Source organism: Seriola aureovittata, chromosome 1 (genome assembly GCF_021018895.1).
Source record: "Seriola aureovittata isolate HTS-2021-v1 ecotype China chromosome 1, ASM2101889v1, whole genome shotgun sequence".
In the NCBI taxonomy this organism is placed as follows: domain Eukaryota; kingdom Metazoa; phylum Chordata; class Actinopteri; order Carangiformes; family Carangidae; genus Seriola; species Seriola aureovittata.
This window is the reverse complement of record NC_079364.1, coordinates 9,909,345-9,937,064: the sequence shown is the minus strand read 5'-3', so window position 1 is coordinate 9,937,064 and position 27,720 is coordinate 9,909,345. Positions and strand designations below refer to the sequence as shown.

Here is a 27,720-nt window from a genome sequence, read left to right as displayed (position 1 = left end):
TGGGCGAAGAACTGGCAGCACACAAATATACTGGCTGTACAGGTCTGGCAGATTTTTTTCTGAGTATCGTTAAATTTTTACTCAATTTACTTAAAGGAATAGTTCAAAAGTTCTGGGAAATATGCTTATTCGCCTTTGTGCCGAGATTACAATGAGCAAATAGATATCACTCTTATCCATTCAATTCCTTTCAGCAGCTAGTTAGCTTAGCAAAAAATAATCCTCTGTTTCCTCCCATAAAACCACAACTTGTCATTTTGCGGAAGGGGAGCGCTGCTGATTTTACACATCAAAGTCTGTTTGCACGCCTTTACAGGTACAGCTGCATATGTGAAAAAAGTTTTATGTAAATCTGTGGCTCCAGCTGTGTGAAATTACCTCAAATAAGTCACTTGACAGTGTTGTTAGGCAAATTTGAAAAAGAAAAAAATCTGAGGGTGTGGAGTTAGAAAAAACTGAACTTAACAAGATCTCTGCAGCCCGCTCTTCATCGCTACATTAGCCGCTCCGACCCAATAGTCAGTGGTCAAGTTGCATTGTGGGTACTGTTGGCACCAGGCTGTGGCAAAGAAACAATATCTGTAGTTTCTTTTGAACTGTCCATCGTGTGTTCAGCTGTGTTATGGGAACGCAATGCTAAATCAGAGGAGATATTTAGGTGGATTTTATTACCTTTTGGACAGAGCCAGGCTAACTACTGTTTCCCCCTGTACTTTATACTAAGCTAAGCTAACCATCTGCTGGCTGTACCTTCATAGAGATGCACACTTTTCAAATCAATCTAACAAACAACTTTGCTCTTGTGCAAATTAGACAAGAAATACAGATGTTGTGTTAATTGCAATGGATTGTCTAACTCAAGCTATTTTCCGTGTTGTTTTGAAATTAATGGAAAATGATGACTGAAAAGTAGAAAAAACAAATCTAAAACACTACATCATAATTTTGAAAAAATGCTCTGCAGTAATGTTATTTCCAGTTCTCAAGGATTATGAGATCAGGTTTTCACTCCACTAAGTCATTCAGGGTCAACAAAAACAAAATCACTGAGAAAATAATCAGAGTGGAGATGTGTTTATGTTAAAATATGGATGTTAAATATGGAAAATAGAGACAGAGAGAAGAGACAGAAGAAGAAGAGTTGAATCAGTTTGATATAAACCAGGCTGCCTTCCAGAGGCTTTGACGGAGACAACTCATAAATCTGACAAGGAGAGCTAACAGCACAGGAAATTAAGTCATAGGCCTCCCCCAAATACACCATTCTAGTAAGAACTCAGTGTCTCTTTTGTTCACAAATATTTATACTCTCTTTTACACCAGTTCCTCCTCTGTACTGTATAAGTGCGCATTTCAGGAACCATCTGTGAATATCGAAGTTACACTTTTTAAAGTAATACCTCAGATTCTGCATCTTGAAACTGTCCTGTGTTTTGATCCCTCACACTCTGACAAGTGGAAAGTATGTGAAAGCTTTTTCCACATGGGAGAAATTGGTGACTCAGTTTCACTCACTTTAAAAACAACGACAGTGTTTTTGCTGTTTTCTTTCTCTGTTTCCCCAAAACCATCTGCTCCCTGCTTCATTCTTGCGCGACCCGTTCCACGTACCCCACGACAGGGATTATTAGACCACAGTCTGACACACAGTAGCTGCTCTCCAGACCAGACCCATGAGTAAGTTTAGCTGAACCGGCAGCTCCTCTCCTGAACCATAACATGACCAAGACAGTCGGGTTCTCTTTTTTCCCTCTTTTGCATATTGTTTTTGAAAACATTTCATTTCTTGGCAGAGAAATTAATTTTCCCACAACTGAACCCCACAGACCCTTTGCGAGTGCATAACTATGACCAACCAACCATCAACCATGTTACGTGCAGACAGTTAAACCACAGATTTTTTTTTTTTCAGGGTTTCAAAAGCTACAAAATACTATATGGTAATCTTAATTAAAGGGTAAATTGTATGAAATGTACTACACACCCTTAACTATCCAAATGCAAAGGTGCAGCCATTAAAAGATTTAAAATGTGAATATTTCACTAATGTTAAGTGTTATAAAGGTTAAATGGTGATGCACTGGAACAAGTTTACCTTTATATGTGATGTGTGATCAGTGTAATCTAACTCTGAGGGCACTCAAGCAGATATTTAGGGGATTGGGTGCCAGAATGTGAAAGTTCTGGCACTACAGAACTGATATAGTGTTGTATATTAATTTGATGATCAAGGAATATTTATTATCAAAAGCAGTAATATTAACTCTGATACTTAAGTGACTCATAACAAACAACCTTTGTCCTTGTAGCAGAGATCAATTTATGAGTGGAAATATCTTTTTTCAGAATGTTGGACACCTGGCTTTAAAATGGGATATTGCTCTGACATTAAAAAGGATCATGTTTTCTGGGAAAAGTCTTGCAGACTGAATGTGAATTACAGACACGAGGGAAAGCACTTGGTCTTTTTTCCCTGTAACACACTCACACACTTGGCTAAACCAGACGGATGACAAATAAAGAAAGGAAAAACACCATGATGGAAGTAGAGCAGGTGGAGGGGAAGGAGCGAGACGGTGTGTGTGGGTGTGTGTGGGTGCATGTCTCTGTGTGTGTGTCTGTGTGTGTGTGTGTGTGTGTGTGTTTGTGTGTGTGTGTGTGTGTGGTAGGTGGTGACTTGGGTTGAGGTAAGACTGGCCAAGGTGTTAAGTAATGGCTATTGCAGCATGCACACATTCAATTTACAGATTTTTGCACACCACTTTGAAGGCATTTAACAGTAGACATTACTGCTCAATGTGGTATCCAAAAATATTTAAACTAATTTTTCACTGAGGAAGGGGTGGAAAAATGGCAAAAGCAATGACTCAACAGAGAGTCCAAAGAAAAATGATGATTGTGTTTGATTTCTCAACATGGACAGAAATACATATCGGTGAACTCCTGTCTGGAGAGCAGCAGAATAGACAGTCTGGAGTCTCTGCCCCTGGATGTTTTTGTTCATTTAGGATGCAGCAAAGTTACACGTACTGCACATGTACACCCGTGTCTGTCTGCAGCGATCTTGGTGGATGGATGGGGCATTGACGAATGAAGAACCCACTAAATTTTAGGGCAGATCTGGATCATTTGAATTGTTGGGGTCTCAATTTACTCTATAACAATACTTACTATTACTATTTACTACAACAATTCACAATATTTCATATTCATTACAGGTTTTCAAATTTGTAAAAAATTGAACAATAACTACCCAGTGAACGTTTTACTGCTGAAAAGACATTCACAAAATGCCAATGGTCTGCAGTTCAAAAACCAGTGAAAAGCCGTCCAAAAAACAGCTACGGGCAGTGGATCAAAAGCCAATGAAAAGATGTTCATAAAATGAAACGTTTAAATGTGAACAGTCATTAGTGTAAATTTTGAATCAAAGTCTTCAAATAGTCTGTGAAAGAACTTTCCCCTTTGAACCCATTTTGAACATCTCTTCACCATCGTTGGTTTTTAAATGTCAACAGAAAAATGCTCACTAGGTTCCACTAAAGGACAAAGAAAACCATGTGACACAGGTGAAAATAAATTTGTATTTATTAATCAACAATTTAAATAACATGGACTATATACAATCGCAATGAAATAGAAAAATACATAGTTATTGCAAGAAAAAAACCTCTCTCTTCCCTTATTTAAACATAGGTAATTTTGCATATTAGCCAGAGCCTTTGTGTTTTTAAAGTCTGTAAATTTGAAAATACAGAGTCACAAAAGCCATTTCAAACTATACTTCAGTAATGCTTGTCCGTCTAGAATCGCTCTGATGAGTCCATGCCATTGATATGGTATTTGATTTCCACTTCTTTAGTCTGCAGACATTGTGTGGGTATGATGTCCATACCCACCTGTCCATGATTTCATTTTTGTTGTTGTCAATGTTCTTTGTCCTGACTTGGACCAGCAGTTGAACCTGTGTCGCACAGTGTCATGCTCTGTGCTAATAGAGGCGTTTTGCAGAGGAGTAATTGTGCTGATCTTCAGTTTAATTATAAGTGCATATATATTGTTTACATGAAACAGCTTAGAGTAAAAAAAAAAAAAAGAATTGCCTCCCCCAATGATTTCACGATTCACCCGTGTCTGTTTGTTGATTTGTTTGTTTGTTTGTTTGTTTGTCAGCGGGATTACGCAAAAGGTACTAAACCGATTTGCACCAAACGTGGTGGAGGGATGGAGCATGGGCCAGGGAAGAACCCATTAAACTTTCGTGTGGATTCTGTTAAGGGGCCGCATCCAGGAATCTTTTTTTTTTTCTTTTTTTATCACTTTCCCTAACATTGCCAGATTGGCCAGATTGGACATTTCTGGCCCTGGCGGAGGTATGCGCCCTGCTGAGGGGCCGTTCCTGTTAGTGCTGTGAATGTTTGTTAGCGAAGTTTATTAACTAGAAGCGAAACCAAACAACAAACAAACAAACAAACTCTTTGGGAACTCATAACTCATTTAGGTCTGATCCTTCGTATGAGTTTTTGGAAATCTCTCTTGTTCTTATATTTTTGCATTGACATCTACTTTAGCAGTGGCATGCTCTGAGATGTCTTTTGATTTCTTGCAGGCCCCTGACCCTCTGTGTGGCATCCTCATCCTTTCACAGTGATGCTATCCCACCCGATGCTCTTTTACCCTTTAATCTGTGATTTGAACAGATTTCAGAGGCTCATTCATCTCCATAACTTGATGTGTTTCTTTTTTTTTGTCCTGTGGCTTTTTTTCGTTCCTTGAAAGTGAAGTGTCCAGTGTCAGTATTGCTCACACTCGGGCGGGTCATCCCAGCTCCGGTTAAAGCCCTCCCCTCTTGGGGGCTGCGGCGGTGTGTCCGGGTATAAAACGAGTGCGCTCCCCTCTCCTCAGTCTGGCGCACCAGCTGCAAGGCGGCAGAACCGACCCGCCTGGAAGAACAGCAACTGGGAGCGAAGAACAAGGGACAGAAACTAATCCAATCTCTCTAAGTAAAACTGAACTCCTGCGCTGGCTTCTCCTGTTAAACTTTACTTCAGTCTTTTTTCTACTTTAGCTTGAAATCCTTATTTTTCCACAAAATGACTGGTAGCCCACTGACAGGGCTGCTGGTTGCGCTGTGCGTAAGCAGCGCAGTCCACGGCTTGCCAAACAAGAGCAAAAGACAAACTGGCCAATATCAGGTGTATCCTGAGCTCCAAGACTCAGCGGCCCTTACTCCAGGTTGGTACAAGGACAAAATATTCTTCAGTCTCCTTAGTGTGTTAAAAGTCAAAGATGATTTTATTTCTGCATTGGAAAGAAAGTTTTAGTTCCTATTGTACCTAGAGATGTCAATAACAAGTTTTACTTTTGCATTTCTAATATTTCTTTTGAGATGAGCCAAAACTTTAATAGTCATTTTATGGCCCAAATGTTTAACAATCTTTTTGTGACAATATTCATATTATATGATATTTAGTCGGCTGTGAGGAAAACGGTCGCTCATACAGACAGAACGAGCAGTGGGAGAAACCCTACCTTGGCAGTACACTGCTGTGCACCTGCAATGGAGGAGCAGGCATCAAATGTAAAACTAAGCCTGAAGGTCAGTGAGAGAGACCCACCGGTTTCACACAGAAATGTCTTAACAGGCCATTATTTCTCCCCGGCTCACTTTTTCACATCTGGACACAAGTGAGAACTGACTTTGGTTTGGGAGAGTTGCCTCTCCCCAGTGCAGTACCTCTTGTTTCAGAGCTATTGTGCCACTGTCAACAAGTGAAGTAAAAAAATATCATCACACCATGATTGAAACAACATCAAAAAACATCTGGCAACATCTTGAGATAGCCACAATTGTTCAGAGAAATACCCAGTACAGGTTGTACAATAACAGCCTCTTAACCTTTAGGTGTTTCCTCTGTTTTTCTCTCAGTGGTGGAGTCCTGTTATGACAAGCACAATGAACGGACATACCAGGTCGGTGAAACCTACGAGAGACCCAAGGATGGGATGATGTGGGACTGTACCTGTATTGGTTCTGGTCGGGCCAAGATCAGCTGTACCATCGCAAGTGAGTTCAAATTAAATTGGATTTAAGTAAAATATTGAAAAATCATAGTTGTTTATGCCTCTGCCTAGAAGTAAATTCCCTGCTTGGTTCATGCATTGGGGAAGAAAACAGTTAAAAAAAAAACAGTTAAATTGCATTTTACTTAAATGATAAAGATTGAAAATAAGGCTTGAGTGACGGACATGTATTACAGTGCGTATATATATTAAGGGCATTTTTTGTAAACCAAAGAAAGTGAGCTAAACTTCAAATCTGTGTCAACTGCAGATCGTTGCCATGAAGGCGGGAGGTCTTATAAAATTGGGGACACTTGGCAGAGGCCTCATGATACCGCTGACTACATGCTGGAGTGTGTGTGTCTTGGAAATGGCAAAGGGGAGTGGACCTGCAAACCCGTGGGTGAGTACCTTCACCTCCTGTATTGAAACCTGTCGTCAACACTTCCCACATGAACTCCAGAAGGCAGAAAAATTGTGAAATATGGCAACTTTAGCGTGCAAGTTTGTGTTTTCAGGTTCCACCTACACACATGCACATACTTGGAGCGGGGTAATTTCTCAGAAGCATGACAGTGTTTGATGCTATTCTAAATATTTGAAAACAGTCAAGGCAAACAGGTTGTGTGACAGAGCACCCCTCTCCTCTTTGCCCATCTTACGCCACAGCTATTGATTTCCACATGGTTTATTTTTTGTGTAAATGTCCACATTGATTTAGATGCTGTGATTTCAAGTCAGAACTACAGATGCATTGAATCATGACCCTGCTGTTTTATGTGCAGCTGAGCGTTGCTACGACAACAATGCAGCATCATCCTATGTTGTGGGAGAGACCTGGGAGAAACCGTACCAAGGCTGGATGATGCTGGACTGTACCTGTCTGGGAGAGGGAAATGGACGCATCACATGCACCTCAAGGAGTAAGCAGAATATAAATACACACACACACACATGAACACACACTTTTTACATACTTAAGTGGCGGCTGTTGACCACTGTTGTTCTGCCACCAGATCGTTGCAACGACCAGGACACCAGGAGGTCCTACCGCATCGGAGACACATGGACAAAGACTGACACAAGTGGACACGCCCTGCAGTGTCTGTGCTTAGGAAACGGCCGTGGAGAGTGGAAGTGTGAAAGACACAATGCAGGCAGAGGTGAGACTTAAAATCAGTTTTTCTATAAGTGTTCACTGAATGACAAAAGCTTTACTCTGAGCCTCTCAGCGGCGACAGCCCTGACATCCATCTTTCTCTCAATCTGCTTGGTGATTAACAGCCACAGGTACTGTCGTGGTGACCCCCACCCATTCCGTGGTCCAGAAACAGGTTGAGACCCCCGCCGAGGGAACCTGCCGCACAGACTCTGGAGCCATCTACTATGACGGACAGCGCTGGATCAGAAGCCAGGGCAGCAAGCAGATGCTCTGTACCTGTCTGGGCAATGGTGTCAGCTGTCAGGAATGGGGTGAGCACAGGAGGGAGGGAAGAAAAACAGGGGTCTCAGTGAAAGAAAAAAAAAAGTTTTTTTGCTCAAAATGAAACTTTAGCTTTTCTTTCAAGCAAAAAAAATCAAACCACTTTCCGCACTCTCCCCTCCCTTTTCTGTGTAGAGGCCAGGAACCAGGTGTACGGTGGTAACTCTAACGGCCAGCAGTGTGCGTTCCCCTTCGTCTTCATGGGGAAGACCTACTACTCCTGCACCTCAGATGGACGCACAGACGGGCAGCTCTGGTGCTCTACAACCTCAGACTATGAGAAAGACCAGCAGTACTCTTTCTGTACTGAGAGGAATGGTGAGATGGAAACATGGGCTTTACAATTATATTGCTTTGGTACTGTGCTGATGTTGGCCTTTTTATGAAGTAATGGCTGTTTTCATCCACCACCAATATAATAATGATTACCTCCCACTTTCTTACTTAGTCTGTGAAACCTGAAATGTAGATTTAGTTCTTCATCAATTTCTTGTGTTTTGATGTTTATTTATTTTACACTTTACTTTGAGTCCAGCAATTATAATCCCAATATAAACATTTAATACATGGTTTGTAACACACTATAACACACACTATAAAACACTGTAGTTGTAAGCATATATTTATTTTGTTTATTAATGTATTTGTCAATGAAGTGGAGGCTGGTGTATAATGAATGATAACAGTAAAATGCAGTTGTAATATTACATGATAAATGATAATTGTCAGTACATTACATTAATGTACACTCTACTACATTATAGTGTATTATAAACCAATTATTAAACATGTATATACTGCTAATAAAGGCTAAATAGGGCAACTTAAAGTAGGGCGACTTAAAGTAATACATTACATCACTAAGTCTTTATGTTCCTTCTTTGGGATTCATGGATACTTGTTGTTTTTGGTATGAAAATGCTCATATTTTAAGCTTTCACAGTAACCACAGATGAACAATAACTGTTGTGTCTCCTTACTAATTCCAGCCATTGTAGCAACACGAGGCGGAAACGCCAATGGCGCCCTGTGCCACTTCCCCTTCCTCTTCGGTGGCCGCAACTACACCGACTGCACCTCTGACGGACGCCGTGACGCCATGAGGTGGTGCGGTACCACCCACAACTACGACGCAGAGCAACGCTTTGGATTCTGCCCCATGGCTGGTGAGTGTGTGCGCACTGCTTTTTATGATATATCAAGTATTTTTTTTCTAGAGTGGCTTTGAAACAATTCCAAATATTTGTATACATGATATGAAATTTAAAATAATTACATTAGTGAATATAGCTATAACCACAGAACAACCTCCTGAAGTGCAATGAAAGCATCTGCCAAGTTATTATAATGGCATAACCCTAAAAATGGGACACTCTTGGAGAAAGTGCTTTCAGCCCATTCAGCCCAAGCTGGGACATGTGGTCAAAGTTAGAAATGTTCAATTGCTACACAAACATGGTATGTATATCTTTCTGTTGAAAGCATTAAATTAAATGCTTTTGTCTTTATCTTGTTCCCATGGATGATAATGACTGTTGTTTGCATGGATCACTTGCAGATTAAATAGCTTTTAGAGAAGAGGGGGTTTATGGTCATGGGAGAGTAATAGCTCAATCAAGGTTGTTGCATAACACCATTACAATACAGAATGTTTAACCGGACCACAGAGAATTCCCCGTGCGAACGCACACAGCTGCATGTGAATGCTCAGACAGATGCGTCAGAAACAAGCACTGCAAGCACACAGAGCAGAGACTTCTTTGTTTTCATTTCTTTTTTCCTGTCTTTCTTCATGTAGCCCATGAGGAGATATGTACCACCAACGATGGAGCGATGCACCGTGTAGGCGACAAGTGGGACAAACGCCATGATGTCATGGGTCACATGATGGAGTGCACATGCCTGGGGAACGGCCGTGGGGAGTGGAGCTGTATTGCTCACTCACAGCTGCGAGGTCAGAGAACTAACTGTGTTTGGATTTGAAACAAAACTGTTAAAGTCTTGTAGAAGTTGAAACAGTCACAGAACTCATGCAGCCTGACATTGGAGCATAAGAGGTGTGTTTTTGTTTGTCTCATGCTTCTACATGTGCAGACCAGTGTATTGTTGATAGCTTGACCTATGAAGTAAACCAGGAATTCTCCAAGCGCCACGACGAGGGCTACATGATGAACTGCACCTGCTATGGACAGGGACGTGGACGCTGGAAGTGTGACGCTCTCGGTGCGTTCATGGCTCAATAGTTCAGCTGTTGGGGAATTAAATACTCAGCGCTTTGCCACTGAGAATTACAAGCCCACATTTTTCTGTCTGTTGACTTGTCTTGTGTTTTCTATTACAGATCAGTGTCAGGAGCCACAAACCAGGGCCTTCCATCAGATTGGAGACACATGGGACAAAGTCATCCATAACATCCACTACCGCTGTTATTGCTATGGCAACGGGATTGGAGAGCTTAGATGTGAACCTCAGCAGACCTACCAAGGTAGGAAAACAATCTTCTCAACATAATCATTTCAAAGTTGCAATCTGCTTCAGTGGGTTTACAGTTCTGTTTTAATGTGGGCCGTATAAAGTCACATGGGCCACTGGTGGTCTAAGTGTTTGTATGCATCACAGAACAACAAAAGTGATAAAGGAAGTAAACAGAAGACTTTAATTTGTGCCCTATGCAATTTCTTGTATTCATAAATCCATTTAGAAATCAGAGAAAATACTCTACTTATAACTTCAGATCTTCCTCATAAGCGATGTGGAAGTAATTGAATTAATCCTGTGATAGCAGTCTGTATATGCATGTTATACTGCAAACACAAACTGCGAGAAACTAAATTGACAATGAATTTTCATGGTGCAAATCTACTACAATGTAAACATATATAAGCAAATATTCATATTTTAATTTGAAAACCAGCTGAAAATCTCAGCATCATTTTCTAGGTTGTGGAGGATCCAGTTGTGAAAATCAAATATTTGGCTGGTCTGAGGCTCAGTCAATCCTGAATCCCTGCAGACAACAAGATAATGTGGCAATTGTGAATTGCAGTCTTTTACTGTACTCATTCAACTCTCTGACATTGTTGACCTCCTTCCTCTCACCCACCCCGAACCTCCCATCACACGTCACTGAAATGAAAAGTTCACTTCAGGTTTGTGGAGGGAAGCGGGGGGGTCTGGGGTTTTTCTTGACTTTGAAGTCTAGCAAATGAGCAAATGAGCAAAGTGCCGGCCAATCACATCACCCCTGCCTTCCCCTTGGTCTTTGTAGTCAGAGAGGTTTTTTCCTCCCCCCGCCTGGTGTTGAGTGTTGTTGTGTTGACCTGCTGAGGGGAAAGGGATGCTGGTCATAATGAGGGGCAAAAGGGGGGGGGGGTCAGTAGCCTTAAACACACTTCCTGTCTCCAATACCTCCCTCTGGTTAGGTAAACGTTGCTTAATGTGATACTTTGTTCTGCAGCACACTCTGTCCTGAATCAAACATTGACCAAAAAATCTTTTTACAGTTGCAACATTTCTCTCACTGTGATCAGTGGAGGAGGAAAGTGTGTGTGTGTGTGTGTGTGTGTGTGTGTGTGTGGAGAAGAGTGTGTGAAGCTTCGTGTGTGTGTTCTTGAGGGTACAAAGGCCAGATAAATTGTGATGAATATAGTACTCCGGTGTTATGTGAGACTGTAAGATGTCAGTGGGTGTATAGGTTGGTTTAACACTGTCTGGTGGTTTGGTTCTATCCCAAAATAAGAAGCCAACTTTCACCCACACTCTCTCCAGGTAACACTGATGTATTATATTTCTTTGACAACGTGTGAGTCTTTTTCTCATTGCTAATAGCGGCTTTGTTCATGTCTCTCCTACTCTCCCCTGATGTCTTCGCCAAAATCTTTTCTTCCGCCTGACGCTCTAACTCCTCAGACGGCCACAGGCCTGTCCAGGTGATCATCACAGAGGCAGGAAAACAGCCAGACTCTCACCCCATTCAGTGGAACGCCCCTTCGTCTGTTCACATTACCCAGTACATCCTCAAATGGAGAATTGTAAGTCATTCTTTTGGTTCTTAATTTGGGTTAGAAAGTGCTTGAGTAAATGAAAGTGAGCTCTTTTTTTTCTATTTTTTTTTCTAAAACGGGTGTTTGCTGACTGGTAGCATTAGTAGAGGTGGGCAAATAGTCTGAATGAAGTCAAGCCTTTTGGGTAATGTTGACTGAAGTTGGAGCATGGACAAACAAGATGATTAGAGGATACGCAAACTCACTTCTACAGTCTGCAGTTTTTAGATATTCCAAGAAAAATATCCCCCACCCAGAGATTTTTTTTTTTCTCATACATCTTTTTCCTCTGAAGACTTCAAAGTCTGACAAGCTGGTTGAAATGTTAACGAATCTTAACTGAAGTCAAACAGATTTCCTCTGAAGGGGTTTGTGTATTTTGGACGACAAAGTCACACAAAGTCCTCATCTGGCCCTCCTGCTGAGAAAGTCTGGGGTTTTCCGACAGCATGCAAACCCCAGTCTAAATACTTCTAAAGCAGGATTTGGCAGTAAATAAGTATGAGCCAGTGTCCAGTCCAGAATATACAGGCTACCATGTCAAGTCTTCATTTTATGAATTAATTAATGATTTCATTAAATCCTCAAAGTTTCACACAGTATTTAACTTTATCTCATTGGTGCTGTCAAAAAATTTAATTACTTTAAAGATTTATGTTTGCCATAAAGAGTTTAGAAATCAGATTATCTAGTTCAGAAAACAATCTCACCACAGGGTTCATTAGTAGCTGCTCTGGAGCTTTCAATCATGTAACATGGTCTTCATCAACAGATTGAATTTGCCTGCTTATAATGTAATTGTAGATGTTCAAATTGTTTTTTTCAGAGCACCTAAAAGTACTCCTTGCCATGTTCACTTAAAAGCTGAAGTTCGCTCTTGAGCTATTAAACAGCAGTTGAGAAAAAAAACACAGCTTTTGATCGTAGCACATGAACTTCATCAGCAAATGAAGATTATCCGCTCTTCAGTTTGTGCTTTATGTGATCAAAACGTCACTTAAAACCCATTCATTTTTGTCTTTTTACCCTTCTGGTAGAAAAATTCACGAGCACCCTGGAGGGAGGCCACCGTTCCCGGCCACCTCAACTCCTACACCATCAGCGGGCTGCGTCCAGGTGTCATGTATGAGGGTCAGCTTATCAGCATCCTGCGCTACGGACGCCGCGAGGTCACACGCTTCGATTTCACCACTACCCACGGTTCTTGTAAGTAGAGTCGAGCAGTTACATTCTCCCAGTGCCACAAATCTAAAGAAATATTCACATGGTCACTATATCCCTTTGTTTTTAAAGTGGAGACATCAGAGGGAGAGACAGCCCAGCCTGCTCCAGTGTTGGACACTTCTGAGTCGGTGACAGAAATCACCTCAAACAGCTTCGTTGTGTCCTGGACATCGGCTTCTTCTACCATCTCTGGGTTCAGGGTGGAGTATGAGCTCAGTGAGGATGGGGCCAAGCGCAAAGTCCTGGGTATGAGCCTTTGACCATCACTGAAACATCCATAAAGCAAATAATATAATTGATATAAAAAATAAAATAATTGAATCGGTTGATTAATTGGATAGTCTCTCCGTTGAGGTTCTGAATGATGTGTCTCAGGTTAAATGTGATGAACACAATATATATACAATATTAAAACATAGCTTACTCTGGTAGAGACGACACATCAAAATCATACTCTACATAGAACGGATATAGCCTACTTGCATGTGTATTAACCAACTTTTTGTCTGCTTCTCCAGATGTTCCCCGCACAGCCACCTCTGTCACCGTCAGTGATCTCCTGCCAGGACGCAGATACAACGTCAATGTCTACGAGCTACCAGATCAGGGAGAACCAAACCTGATCCTGACTACCTCACAGACTACAGGTATAGGAGAAGCTCTCTCCTCAACTTTCTCATCACACTGAGCTCAGCATCATGCTAATTCTGTAATTCTTTGCACAAAATATGCCATGAAGGATTTCCATTATTTTCCTTTTTTTCTAGCTCCTGACACACCCACTCAGCACACCGTCGATGAGGTGGGAGAGAGCTCCATTCGAATCAGCTGGTCCAAACCTCAAGCTCCTATTACTGGTAAGACGCGACTCACTCTGTATGTGTGTGTGTGTCTATCTGTTTTATTCTGGCTGTGTGTAACTGTATGTTTTGCGCCTGCCAGGTTACCGTGTGTTGTACACGCCGTCAGTGGAAGGCAGCAGCACTGAGCTGAACCTGCCAGACTCAGAGACCTCAGTGACCCTGGTTGACCTTCGCCCTGGTCTGCTCTACAACATCAGCATCTACGCTGTCGAGGAGGATCAGGAGAGTGAGCCTGTTTTTGTACAGGTCAACACCGCTGGATCCCCTCCGCCTGGTACACACTTTTAAACAGACACCATATCTTTCAGTTATTAAAAAAAAACTTCATGACTTTAATACTTCATGACTTAAGTCCATTGCAGGTTTTTGTGTTTTATTAAAGTGAAAGCTGAGCAGATTAAATTTCACAGCTGAAGATTCCTTATAGGGGAGTTCTAGGAAGGGTTGTCAGTGTTTGGGGAAGACTGAACGTGTCAAAAACATTGCATGGTCAAAATATGCTTCTACAGCTATAGCTATACTGTCATAATATTTTTTCTTTCTTAGTCCGTCATGGCCTCTGAATGACCTCTTGAATTCATGGTGGGCTCATAAACCTTCATCTGTTCAGACATAGTTAAAATACTTATGAAAGTAACCATGCATGTACAGCCCACACCCATGCAGAGGCACACACAATTCATAACTCCTCATTATATCTTAAGTGGGATTTCCATTTCTGCCTTGATCCTCCTTGTGCCTTGCACGGTAAAATGTACTGTTTTATTATACATGCAAAACAAAACCAGATGCTGTACGAAATTGCTTCTTTTTTTTTTTTTTTTACACATCTGGTTTGACATTCTCTTATATTATCTGCTTTATCTAATCTGTTATTGTTGAAATATGTTAAAGTCTTTTATTGGGCTATTTTTTTTAGTTTGCCAAGTTGCCATAATAACCACAGCCTGTTGTTAGCCTTGTGCAGCACTTACACAGCTAATTTATAGGTGCCCTGTGGGATTTTATTGCAACAAAGTTTGGTTTACATTCAGTGTTTTTCCACAGAACATAATGTGTTTATCCTTGAGAGTTAACAAACATGTGAAATGCATGTCGTTTCTCCAAATAAAAAATGGGGACCCATTCATAAAAACATCACTCCATAGTGTTGACGTATCTGACTATATCCCCTGTCAATCAATCTACCACTTCCTGTCCACAGAGGAGGTCCGAGCCCCTACAGACCTGCAGTTCTACGAGGTTTCTGATGTGAAGATCACCATCACCTGGACCGGTCCTCCCAGCGAGGTGTCTGGTTACAGGGTGATCTTCTCCCCTGTTGGCCCTGATGGCACTGACACGAGACCCCTTCAGCTGCCCATCTCACCCAACGCATATGCTGATATCACCCACTTGCAGCCGGGCACACTCTACCGTTTCTACATCTACGCCATCAGTGGTGGAGTGGAGAGCGAGCCACTAGTGGGAGAAAAGTTCACCAGTAAGTATCACCATGGACAAAGGCGCCCAAATTAGACGGAGGAAGATTACACCAACTTCTGCCTCACGTTTTATATTTTCTCACCCCTCCAGAACCTGATTCGCCCACCAATGTGCATTTCACCGACGTTGGCCCTGACAGTGCTTTGGTCATCTGGGAGGCTCCCCGCGCCATCGTCAGTGGTTACCGTCTCCTCCTGAGCATCGAGGGCTCTAACCCTGTCGAGAAGAGGATCCCAGGCAGGGTCACCCAGTATGCTCTGAGGAATCTACGACCAGACACCCAGTACACTGCCACCCTGCACTCTGAGCGAGACAATGAGCTCAGTGAGGGCGTCACCACACATTTTACCACCGGTCAGTATTAAGAGAAACGGGACATCAGCACAGAGTAGAATTCATTTTTGGCATTGAATTAAATATTATTTTTTCCGCATTCTGTTCCTCTCCCAGCTCCGCAGATGGGAAATGCTCCAACTTTCAGCACCGAGGTCACTGATACCTCTATCATCGTCACCTGGATACCTGTCCGCAGGTTCAGCTACAAGGTGGAAACCTGCATTAGCTCACAGCATAAAAAAAAATATATATCAGTTTATCATCTTGAGAAACAACTGTTCATAATAGCAGAAAAGCTGCTCTAATAAATATTTTAATACTATCACTAAAGTCGCAAAATCTCTAAAATTATCACACGACTCTGCATTTCCTGTCAGTGCTGTAGCTTTTTAGCATATTCAGTCTCATTATTCTGACATTTCACTCTGTCGGTGGAGACCAAAACAGAGCTGAAAGGAGAGTGAATGTTGGACACATGGATCTAAATTGATCCAAATATTGCTCTGTATCTGCTAGATATATAAACAGTCAACACTTTGCTAACATGTTCTCCATATCAACTTTATAAGGTGACAATATGTCAATGTTGTGTTTACAGCTTGTTGCTCGGTTAAGTGTATTTTTCTAGGTTTCTGATCTTTGCATGTTTGTTTCTTTCTCCCCAGCTGTCTGTGCTCCCCAGCCAGGAAGGCGAGTCTCCCAGAGAAGACACCTCTGATTCTGGACGTATTCAAATTCCAGACCTGATCTCTGGAAATCAGTACACCTACAGCATTCAGCCCATCTTCAATGGACGCAACCGTGGAAACCCCATCACCCGCAACGTTGTCACTTGTGCGTATCTATTTCACTTTAACTGAGAAAAAGACAGCCATAATGATGACTGCCACACAAAAACCACAAAAAAAGAAGCTGTATAACTTATCACCATCTGATTTTGTGCTAACTGGGCTGTGGCCCCACATAGCACTGTTCAAACCATATGGGATACGTTTGTGTAAGAAGTTACTGCTGTATTGAATGCTGCTTTTCTGTCCTTGCAGCCGTGTCTCCTCCCACTGACCTCAGAGTGGAATCCAACCCCAACACAGGAGATCTCACTGTCCACTGGGTAGCCTCCAAAGCACCAGGTAAATATTGACTGTGCTCCCCACGCACTGCCAGCCACTGGATCACGCCAAGTCTAGACCTTGGCCTTCTTTTTTTTTTCGGAAGGACAAACGTCTCTTCCCGGTATTTCTTTTTCATTTCTCACAGTGACTCATAAATTGAAAAAAGCTCTTGACATTCTGTTCTATCTCCCCCATATTTGTCATGTCCCCCCCCTTCCCTTTGCAGGCCTCACAGGCTACAGGGTGACAAGCACGCCGACCAATGGCCAGCGAGGAAACTCCCTGGAGGAGTTAGTCCGACCTGATCAAACCTCAGTCGTCCTAGAGAATTTGAATCTGGGGGTGGAGTACAACGTCAGTGTCTTTACCACTAAGGGCAATTTGGAAAGTGTGCCTGTGTCCACTATTATCACACCAGGTAGGAGCCACCAGGAAGGCATTCACACTCATTAATAGGCATCAGACACACAACTGCGTCCTCACAAAAAGACCGATGTCTGCGTGTGTGTAGGAGAGAGATGAATTTGCCATTAAAGGATGGGTCCAGGTTAAACTAGAGCAAACTCCAATATTTCACCACATTACGGTAATATTTTTATTAGCCCTACGGTTACACTGTATTCGTCTTCATGCTGGAACTTGCGTACAAATATATTCTTTTTAAAATTGGCATAGCTTTAAAAAAAAAAAAAAAAAAAAGTTGGAATGCCTCAAAAACAACTGTTTCTTAAAGCTGCATTAATGGACTTTTTGCCACTAACCTTAAAACAAGTTGACAACCACACACCTCTGACATTATCACCTTTTTTGAAGCTGTTATGGCTAATGGTTAAAATTATCACCTCATTGGATTGCCACCTGATGAATGACATCCAATATTCACATTCATATTTAGCTCTATTTTAGTCTCCACCAACTTTTATAAAATATCTGACAGGAAGGTCCGTCATCTTCGCGGTATGGTAGGTTTATTACAACTAGTTTGCTGAAAACAGCTGCCTGAAGTAAATGAGCACAGTAAGACTGAACCAAACAGGAAATGATGTGCCATAAAACCAAAAACAATGAGCTAAAAGAGGCAAAAAAGTTCACTCAGAACACTGTTTAATGCAGCTTTAATTATCATAACCTACTAATAATATGATCATTGGCTAACCTGCCATGCATGGAGATCATATTTATTAATTGGGATGGTGAATTAATTAGTTTTTTTTTTGCATGCTCAGACCAGTAGTATTAATCACTGCTTTAATTATATTATATTTATAATGTGAATGAATGTTTATGGACTGAAGTCATTTGTAATTATCTCTATCTAGCATGGCTACTGGTACACTCTGGACCTCTGACTGCTTTAGTTGGAATGAAATTAATGTTATTGACATAGTCAATGTAATTATGGCTTTTGGGTCTGTTTTTCTGTCTTATTTTGCTTGCGCTTTACAACTGGCCTAACCCTTTCAGACATCCCCGCACCAAGTCACATTGACTTTGTCGACATTACTGACACCACCATTGGTCTGCGCTGGATCCCTATGAACTATACTACCATTACTGCTTACCGGATAACAGTTGTAACGTCAGGCGAGAACTTGCCAATTTTTCAAGACACGGTGGACGCGGCTGCTGGTTATTACACGATTCGTGGCTTGGAGCCGGGCGTGGACTATGACATCAGTATCTTCACTCTTACAGAGGAGGGGGAAAGCGAGCCGACCACATACACAAAGCAAACACAAGCAAACAATGGTGATTTAACTCTTTCACTCCATCAGTGGGAAGGGCTTGGGTTTTTGACGTGAGAGAACTGATAAAGGCACATAACAACCCTTTTTTAATTTATGTGTAACATAAAGTAAAGTTCAGAAATGTATCATGTCTCTTCCATTGTAAACGCACTCTAATTTATTTAACCTCTTTATTAAGCTCTTTTTTCCCCTGTGTTAGGTATAACTTTTAACCCCTCGTTCTTCCAGCCATTCCTGCCCCCACCAACTTGCAGTTTGGAGGGGTGGGTCCTGACCACATTAGGGTGACCTGGACAGTCCCCCATGTTGCCACACCAAGCGACATCTCTCGATTTGTCATCCGTTACCACCCTGTAACCACAGATGATGACATTAGAGAGGTTAATGTTGGCGGAGCCACCAACACCTTCCTGCTGCAGAGTAAGACCACATAGAGATCTGACAGAATAATGGCTGCAAGGGCCAAAATGAGCTGTTTTTCTTTGCAGTGCTCCATGTCAAGCCTCTCTGAGTGCATAATTATCTCTCCATTTCCATTTAGACCTGCTGCCCAACACTGAGTATCGTATCAGTGTTGTGTGTGTGTACGGGGAACGAGAAAGTAAACCAACCACAGGCACTCAGAGGACAAGTGAGTATGACAATGGTTTATAAAAGTGTGTTCCTTAAGGAAGGCTGACAGCTGCTGCAAGTTTTGTTCATGTCCATTTTTAATCATATTGGATCAACATAAAACCAAGGCTATATTTACATTAACTGTTATGTTTTTAAAACAGAAGACAGAAGTAACAAAGATCACTATTTTAAAACCCCTGTTAAATATTTAATTACTCTGCAGCTAAGACTGGTGACATGACTGCTTCACTTTTGAACAGAACAAAAAAATGTTTAAAATGAGGACATGGGTCGAAACCTTTTGGCCAACCATTTATTCCATTAATGTTATTTGTTTTGTTAATCTATTAAAATGAGGGTAATTCTCAGCTAAGGTTGCATGTTTTTTGTGTTTGGGGATGGGTAGGTTTTTATGAAAAAAAAAATCACGAACTGGTGCAATGTTTTTAAAAGGTTTGGGAGACAGTGGATTATGACACCGGTACAAGTAAAAGTCCAAGACAACAGACCATAGATTGTTGAAATTGATCATTTGTGTTTCCCTGCAATTTTGTTTTTGCCATTATCATTAGGTGTAATTTAAAATTTCTCCCATTCTCCAATTCCTTTCCCTCCAGCTCTGGACTCCCCCACCGGCTTGGACTTCTCTGACATTCGTACCAACTCCTTCACTGTTCACTGGCTAGCTCCAACTGCTTCGATCACCGGCTACCGCATCCGCTATCAGAAGACAAGCGGCGGGCGGACCAAGGATGAGAGGCTGCCCCCAACCAGGAACTACTTCACTTTGACTGGACTGACACCAGAGACAGAGTACCTGGTATACGTGTTTGCCGTCAACAACAATCAGGAGAGTCAGCCTCTGACTGGAACGCAGGCCACCAGTAAGCTTCCATACTGGTTTCTACTGTCCCCTCTCTTTTTCTTCTCCTACATTGTTTTTTTCTTATAATGAACTTTTTTTTCATGTCTCTTCTAATCTTTTTCAGTCTCTGATGCTCCCACTGATCTGGAGGTAACATCATCCACCCCCACCAGCATCACCATTCACTGGGAAGCCCCCTCTGTCACAGTGAAGAACTACAGGATCACCTATGGAGGAACAAGTCTGTAGTTGTCTTTTAATTCATAGTTTCCTCTAAACCTCAGCCATTAATTTAAAGTTTAACACTTCTTTTTCTACTTGTTGTCTCTCTCTTTCTAGGTGGCGAGACTCCTCAAGAGTTCACAATCCCGGGCTCTCAGACCACCGCCACCATTACTGGTCTGAATCCTGGCACTGACTACACCATCACAGTCTATGCTGTTACCGGACGAGGGGACAGCCCTGCCTCCAACACCCCAGTCTACATCAGACACAAGACTGGTACAGCAAACTGAAAGACAATTGTTTCTGGAAAAAAATCTGTTGTGGTCAAAAAACAAAATCTAAAGCTTGATATTGTATGTGTCCATCTCTCCGTTAGATACCGAGCCTCCCACTGACATGAAAGTGACTGACGTGAGTGACAACGCTATCACAGTGCGCTGGTCTCCTGCTCAGGGACCAATCAGAGGCTACAGAATCACCAGTGTCCCCAAGAACGGCCTGGGACCCTCCTACTCTGAGGTGGTTGCCCCTGGTAAGATGGTGACCCCTGTTCAGAACCAGACTGTCATCCTTATTTGATATAATTTATCATTTCCCAGGACAATCTCTTCTTTCATTTGCTCCTTTTCTGCCCTTTTGTTACAGATCAGCGTGAGATGACGTTCACAGGTCTGATGCCCACTGTTGAGTATGTTGTGAGTGTCTACGCCCTGGGAAATGACGGACAACCCTCCTCCCCTGTGGTGGAGAATGCTATCACTGGTTAGTTTGACTCAGTTCAGTCCAAGAAACACTTCAATTAGAAACTGTTTTGGCATAACCGATGTGAGTATCTCTGCCAGTGTGTTTACACGCGCATATTAAGTAACCAGGATACAGGCATCTTTCTGTCTTAACTTTATTTCTCTGTGATTTCTTCAAATCATGTTAATGAAAAACCTGCGTTCTGTAATTGGGATATGGGATTAGAGGAAACTTAATTTCCCCGGATAGATTTCTCCTGGAGGAAGCCACTTATACTGTGACAGCAGATTCTCCTCTCAAATGTCTATCTCGGTTTTGTTTGTTGAAAAATGCAAATGTTTTACTGTGAAGTGGAGGGGGTTGGTTAACTTCCCACCAATAAAGGAGATGTAGGGTATGTAAATGAGGCATGATATGCAAACAGAAGTAATATACCTGCATTTACTAGACAAAACAAATCCAGGAGAGGTGTTTTGTATGACTGTTTACGGCTGTTTAAGTTCATGTATATAGTACCTTTTAATTCATTCATTTCAGTTATTTCACTATCAGGGTAACTCAGAAAGTGTCGCTTTAAGACCACCCACTCATTTACCTCCTTTCCTGCAGCTATGGATCGTCCCAAAGACCTGACCTTCTCTGATATTGACTCCACCTCCATGCGCATCACGTGGGACAGTCCAGAAGGTACAGTGACATCATACCGCGTCATGTACTCCAGCTCGGAGGAGGGCGAGAGGGAGCTGCGCCCAGCACCCAGAGGTGACCAGGACAGTGTGGTGCTGAGAGGCCTTCGCCCCGGGACAGAGTACACTGTCAAAGTCATCGCCCTCAATGGCCGCACACCCAGCACGCCCTTGGTGGGAACCCAGGCCACAGGTAGAAATGCACAGAAAACAACATATTCATGACTTTTTATGTATGTATGTTTATATGTTCCCTGACTACAAGTCTAACTGTGTTTTCTCTTTGCAATTGTGTCTCTCTGCCTCAGTAATCCCTGCTCCGACCAACCTGGTGGTCTCAGAGGTTAGTCCCTCTGCCTTCACCGTGTCATGGCGAGCCCCCACTGCACGTCTGACAGGCTACCGTGTGGTTGTCACCCCCAAGAACATCAACAGCCCCTCCAAAGAGATGAATGTTGCTCCAGACACCACACGTGTCGTCGTACCTGGCCTCATGGTAAACAGAGTTCTTGTCTCAGTATTTACATGGATTCATAGTCAGCCAGTGAATAAATATCAACTGTATGTCTGCGTATCGTAGGTGGCAACTACATACCAGATACAAGTCTATGCTCTGAAGAACTCTGTCACCAGCAGACCTCTGGAGGGAGAGATGACCACACTGGAAGGTATCCGACCCGCACCATAAATGGGAACCACTTCCGTTGTCATCACTGATTATTGCCCACTGCTCTGTTTCATGTCAGTCTTCTCTCCTCCTCAATGCAGACGTGAGTCCTCCTCGTCGTGTGCGCATCACTGATGTGACGGATACTTCTGTCATACTGAGCTGGCGCACCAAGGTAGAAACCATCACTGGTTTCCTCATCGATGCCACGCCCGTGGATAAGTCGCACCCCACTATCACCAGGACCATGCCAGGAGAAACACGCACCTTCACTCTCACAGGTACACCGCACCTTCCTTCTGAAACGGAGGATGGGGAAGTGTGATTTTTGTGTTTCAGTCTTGCTTCACAATGTTTTTTTTGTTTTTTTCTAAGGTCTGCATCCAGGCACCAAGTACTCTGTTAACCTGTACACTCTGAACGGCAACACAAAAAGCGCTCCATTTAACATCATCACTCAAACAGGTACGAGACAAATCTGCATCTCATTGCGAACACATTTCAGGCTTCATAACATGAATTTAAGTTTAAATTTAATTTTTCATATCCAGAAATGTTTACTTAAATGTAGTTGTTGGCGTTATCATTACATACAGTACATAATGTACAGTAAACAGTGCAGAGTTAATACGAGCAATGTAAAGTGATAAAGAGATGCAAAAAATAAGTCACACAATGGTTTAGATAAATGCAGCCAATCATAATTGTGAAAATATGTAAACTAAACTGTGTGGACATAAATCACAACTATAACCTTACAGAGCACACACACACACACTCAGATGCAACAAGCAATCAGTTGATCGAACATGATGTCTTTCTTCCTAGCTCAACCAGCGGTCCAGACTCCCACCAACCTCCAGGTCACATCTTTGACCCCCACCTCCATCTCCTTCACATGGCAGCCACCTCCCACACAGATCACAGGATACTACGTCACCTACGAGGAGTTGGGACGAGCACCACGGGACCTCATCCCACAACCCCATGCCGGCCAAAACTACGCCACCATATCTGGTATGCGCTTGTTAACGGTTCCATTTTACACTTGCATTTACTCATTTGGCAGACGCCTTTATCTAAAGCGACTTACCCACCTGAGCCACAGCCACTCATTTTCACTATAAACAATAATGCCACTGAAAATATTTCATCTCATTTTTCATTTACATTTTACATTTTTCACACAGGATCCACTGGTTATATCATTCTCTTACACGTAATCATGAGTCAAGTGCCACCTACTAATTCCGATATGTGATAATTATTCCTCTCGTCAGGCCTGAGACCAGCCACAGAGTACATCATCAAGATCATCGCCATCCAGAACACACAGAGGAGCACACCTCTGACGGGCAGAATCAGGACTCGTGAGTATTATCAGACTTCTGCTCTGTACTGTGACAAATTTGATGGTACAAGTGATGCATTCAAATGATGTGATAAAGAAGAAGATTCAAATTAGATATGGGTAAACATCTTATAAGATGTGAGGGTTTGAAACGGCAGCTTTAATCTGCTCAGCTGAATCAGCTGTTTGGCTGTAACAGCTCGGAGGCCTTAAGATAAACTGTGCTATCGATTGGCATTAGGCTCCTAAAACAATAATACCCATTTTTATTTTGAATGCCTCCAGAAATGACATTCAAAATACCTCTTGTGTGTTTGTAATATTGGCTTTATGATACACTTTGCCATGAAGTGGTACCCCAGCAATGTTGCATATCTGTCACCTCCTGCTGGATGAGATATGCTACAGCAGCTCTGCTTTACCCACCCCGTGTCTAACCTGCTTGCTTCCCTAACCCCTTCTCTCCCGCCCAGAACCAGACTCCTTTCTTCCCCTGCCTCTGCCACATCGCCCTGGAGTTATTGACGACAGGTTGGATGTGCCTGAAAGTGAGTTGGACAACACAGTCCAGGTAGTGGCCAGTGGCCAGGATACGCCTGGTGGTCAGAGCCAGCATGTGGAGTACACAGAGTACAACAACAATGGAGGCCCCAACAGATATAATGGGAACAGTGGCAACCCACAGTCTCCCTATGGGCAAGTTCGTGAGCCCCTGGTCTTTGTGCCCCTCCCTGATGCAGAGGGCCGCAGATTGCCCATTTTGAAGCTGAATGTGCCCATTGGCGCTACGTTTGGTAACGAGACAGGAGTGCCACAGGAGGCCCAAACTCAGACCACCATCTCCTGGAAGCCTTACAAGCAGAGCAACGCCTACCTGGTGTCCTGCCAACCTCTCACACACATAAATGAGAAGATGTTCCAGGTAAGAGATTCAGTCTGAACATTATCTATCAGTTGAATGACATCTCTGATTTCATGTGGATAAACCTCATCTCTCTCTACCTGCCCAGATCCGCCTGCCAGGCACCGCCACCACTGCTACCCTGATAGGACTCAGCCCTGGAGCGAACTACAATGTGATCGTGGAGGCCCTGATGGGAGCGCTCAAACACAAGATTATGGAGCAGGTCGTCACTGCTGGAAACACAAGTGAGAACCCCACCACCCTTCTAAACTAGACTGAGCTAAGTGTAAAGCAACTCCTGCTTATTAACTTGGGACACCGGTGTGTAGAACAGGGTGTCTCGGGCAGATATGAACCGTCACATTGGTTAGGTACTATTTTTTATACTCCCTGCTGAACGGTAAAAAGGAAGCAGCTGGTGACTCTATAAGTGTCTCAAACTACACCCTATAGTTCAATAGACACAATAAAATGCTTGAGTAGTAAATCAGTAGTAGTAAATCAGGCCTCTTTATATTAGAGACAGGCTTTTATTCCTAATTTTCCCTGGTAAATGCAACCACAGAACTTCCCCTATGTTATCTTATTAATTTAGTTTTATGTACATGTCAAAACACTAATTCCATTAGTTCACTGACAGTCGTGTCATATTCATCACTCTGCTGCTGTGAGACTCTAATCGCCAACAGAAATAGTGTTTTTATTTACTAAATAATTCCACTTGTGCTGGCCACCAACAACATATATACATATAAACAACAGCGAGCACCAGTGCTGGCTATTTTCATTGACTGGAAGTAACCACACAACACACATCTGCTCCTCTACATGTTTCAGTTTTTAGTTCATCCTTTCAGAGATATGGTACTGATGAAAAATGTCACTAGAAATAAGAACCTGAATAAAAAGCGAGCGGTTACTTCAGCTAATCACTCATTTTCAAGTTACTAGAGGCTTACACAAACTTTTGTTTCCTCATATTTCAGTCCCAGAGGGCGTGTCCTCCGCTGACGACTCATGTTATGATGCCTTCACCGCAACGCACCATGATGTTGGTGCTGAATGGGAGCGGATGTCTGAGACAGGCTTCAAGCTGTGGTGCAGGTGCCTGGGCCTGGGCAGTGGCCACTTCAGATGCGATTCATCTAGTAAGTTTTTGGGATATTTTTTTTCCCTCGAGTTCACAAGCATATATTTGTAATTTCACTATAATTCTCTCCCTTTTATTTTGTCCATCATTAGAGTGGTGCCATGACAACGGCAACAACTATCGCATTGGAGAGAAATGGGACCGCCGCGGAGAAAACGGTCACCTAATGAGCTGCACTTGCCTGGGAAATGGCAAAGGAGAGTTCAAGTGTGAACCACGTAAGGGCTCTTACTACCCAAAGAAATGTTCAGGGACCATCTCAGAATCAGGTGAAAGGCATATGAATTTTAACGTGTATGTACACCCACGCAGATGAATCGGTGTGCTACGATGATGGAAAAACTTACCAGGTGGGCAACCAGTGGCAGAAGGAGTACCTGGGCGCTATCTGTACCTGCACATGCTTTGGAGGACAACAGGTACGACACATCAACCTCCCTGAATTTTGGCTCTGATGTTCAGTGAGATGCTTATAATGACTTGTGGTCATTAGGAAACATGTTTAAAGAGACAATATAATTGCGTATGTTTTGTCTCATCAGGGCTGGCGGTGCGAGAACTGCCGTAGACCAGGTTCTGATGTTGATGCCAGTCTGCTGCAGCCTGTTAGATATGGAGACAACACCCTACGCAAAGTGAGTAGTGGAATTATTATAAAATTATATTAATTTAATATTACAATTTGTCCTGTTTAGTATGTAGTGGTACTGGATTTCTACACGTTTTAGCCCTTTTTAAAAACCCCAAAATTGTCTAATTAAATTTATAAGCCCAACGATGAAGAGTATGATCAAATATAATGAAGAGACAGGATTGTTTTTTCTGAGGCATGTGAGCTTGCCTCTTCTAAATCTTCCCACTCTTCTTCTAGAATATTCATTGCCCCATTGAGTGTCTCCGACCTGACCTGCTGGCAGACGCAATTGCTCAAAATCCTCGGGAATAAAGGATCAGTCATCTGATATCTGCTTTGCTCCCTCACCGTCCAATCGCTGCACTGTCTCACCCTGTAGTTGCCACGCTGTCTGTGACTGAACCGAACCAACTGCCTGATCACTTTCTGACACGTTTAGCTTAAACATGTTACACTGCCTTGCTGCCTGATCAATCCCGATCCTTCTCTAAAGTCTTTTCACTGTTGACTGTTAAAGTCTCTAAATTCATGCTCTTTTAGAAAAAGAAGACTCTTGACAATACAATTTTACTCTGTGTAGCATTTCCTCCCACGTGTTTGAGCCTTAATGAATGTTTTAAGGCTCGTCACCATTCAGATTTATTTGTCAAACTGGCATTTGTTTCCCCCCGTTTAAAAATTCAGAAACATTTCCTAATTAAAAGAGCAGAAACTGTCAGAAAGTAAGCACTGTGTTAAAGAATGTCAATGTAGTTATTAACAATGTTTAAATTGTCCATGAAAATGTGCTTCTCTTTTCTGTAGCCCTTCTGTTCCTGAGGGGTCGCACTGTGTGTGATTGACACAATCTGAAGTCTAATGTCTTTTTACTAATTTATCCCTTTAATCTCAACGTGTGAATGTGTGAACTGGGATGTGAGAATTTGAACCGTTCTATTTTTGTACTTTGTTGTCGGTGCCAAAGTTGTTTCTACCTTTGACAAAAAGTCCCTTATTTTAATAAAGCTGGAGAAATCCTGAAACCTAACCACTGTGTTATGTTAGTTTTTTGTAAATAAGAGGTTTATACACATGCTAGACGGAAATGCTTAATAGATGGGGTGGCTGAGGCACTGACCAGCTTGACTCCAGATGGAAGCCCTTGTTCCCCATTTCCCTCCTTCCCTCAAATAAAATTGCAAAATTCCCAAGAAAACTTAATGCTAAATATGAGATGTTTAATCAATGGAATAAAGGAAATCAATAAAAATGTCAAGGGTCCACGTTTAAGCCAGTATGCTAACATGCTGATGTTCAGCATGTGTTTAACATGTTCCAGATGATGGTGCTGGTTGAAAAGTCAGGGGAAAATTTTTCATGGCAATCCAGCCAAAAATAGAAAAAATTGTTGATATTTCACAAAATCCCTAAAATGCCAACCTGCTGGCGGTGGTAGAAATAAATTCAGAGAATCATCAAAGTCTTCATCCTCTGGACACCATGAACGTCTGTTAAAGATTTCACAGTAATGAAGTAAATAGTT

At 42.3% G+C, this 27,720-nt stretch overlaps 1 protein-coding gene across 4 annotated transcripts; it reads left to right on the top strand.

Annotated features, from left to right (window-relative positions):
* The first annotated feature begins 4,903 nt into the window (after positions 1 to 4,903).
* fn1b (fibronectin 1b) lies at positions 4,904 to 27,225 on the top strand. Of its 4 annotated transcripts, XM_056382177.1 has the most exons (46): positions 4,915 to 5,235; positions 5,474 to 5,599; positions 5,930 to 6,067; positions 6,335 to 6,466; positions 6,849 to 6,986; positions 7,080 to 7,226; positions 7,348 to 7,536; positions 7,682 to 7,864; positions 8,536 to 8,712; positions 9,345 to 9,500; positions 9,641 to 9,769; positions 9,888 to 10,031; positions 11,456 to 11,577; positions 12,627 to 12,795; positions 12,883 to 13,059; positions 13,332 to 13,460; positions 13,581 to 13,670; positions 13,756 to 13,950; positions 14,881 to 15,159; positions 15,252 to 15,515; positions 15,612 to 15,706; positions 16,163 to 16,331; positions 16,541 to 16,627; positions 16,836 to 17,027; positions 18,074 to 18,358; positions 18,586 to 18,777; positions 18,899 to 18,988; positions 19,590 to 19,856; positions 19,962 to 20,078; positions 20,177 to 20,338; positions 20,439 to 20,594; positions 20,708 to 20,824; positions 21,416 to 21,685; positions 21,801 to 21,988; positions 22,073 to 22,160; positions 22,261 to 22,440; positions 22,535 to 22,624; positions 22,988 to 23,176; positions 23,440 to 23,529; positions 23,984 to 24,432; positions 24,521 to 24,659; positions 25,401 to 25,562; positions 25,657 to 25,782; positions 25,877 to 25,983; positions 26,107 to 26,199; positions 26,436 to 27,225. In XM_056382177.1, exons 1-46 carry the CDS (start codon positions 5,094 to 5,096, stop codon positions 26,508 to 26,510), a joined length of 7,401 nt encoding a protein of 2,466 aa, XP_056238152.1. In that variant the 5' UTR covers positions 4,915 to 5,093; the 3' UTR covers positions 26,511 to 27,225. The 4 variants fall into 4 exon arrangements, with proteins under 4 accessions (XP_056238418.1, XP_056238152.1, XP_056238235.1 ...); XM_056382260.1 differs by lacking the exon at positions 5,474 to 5,599; XM_056382346.1 differs by lacking the exon at positions 18,074 to 18,358.
* Positions 27,226 to 27,720: the final 495 nt, after the last annotated feature.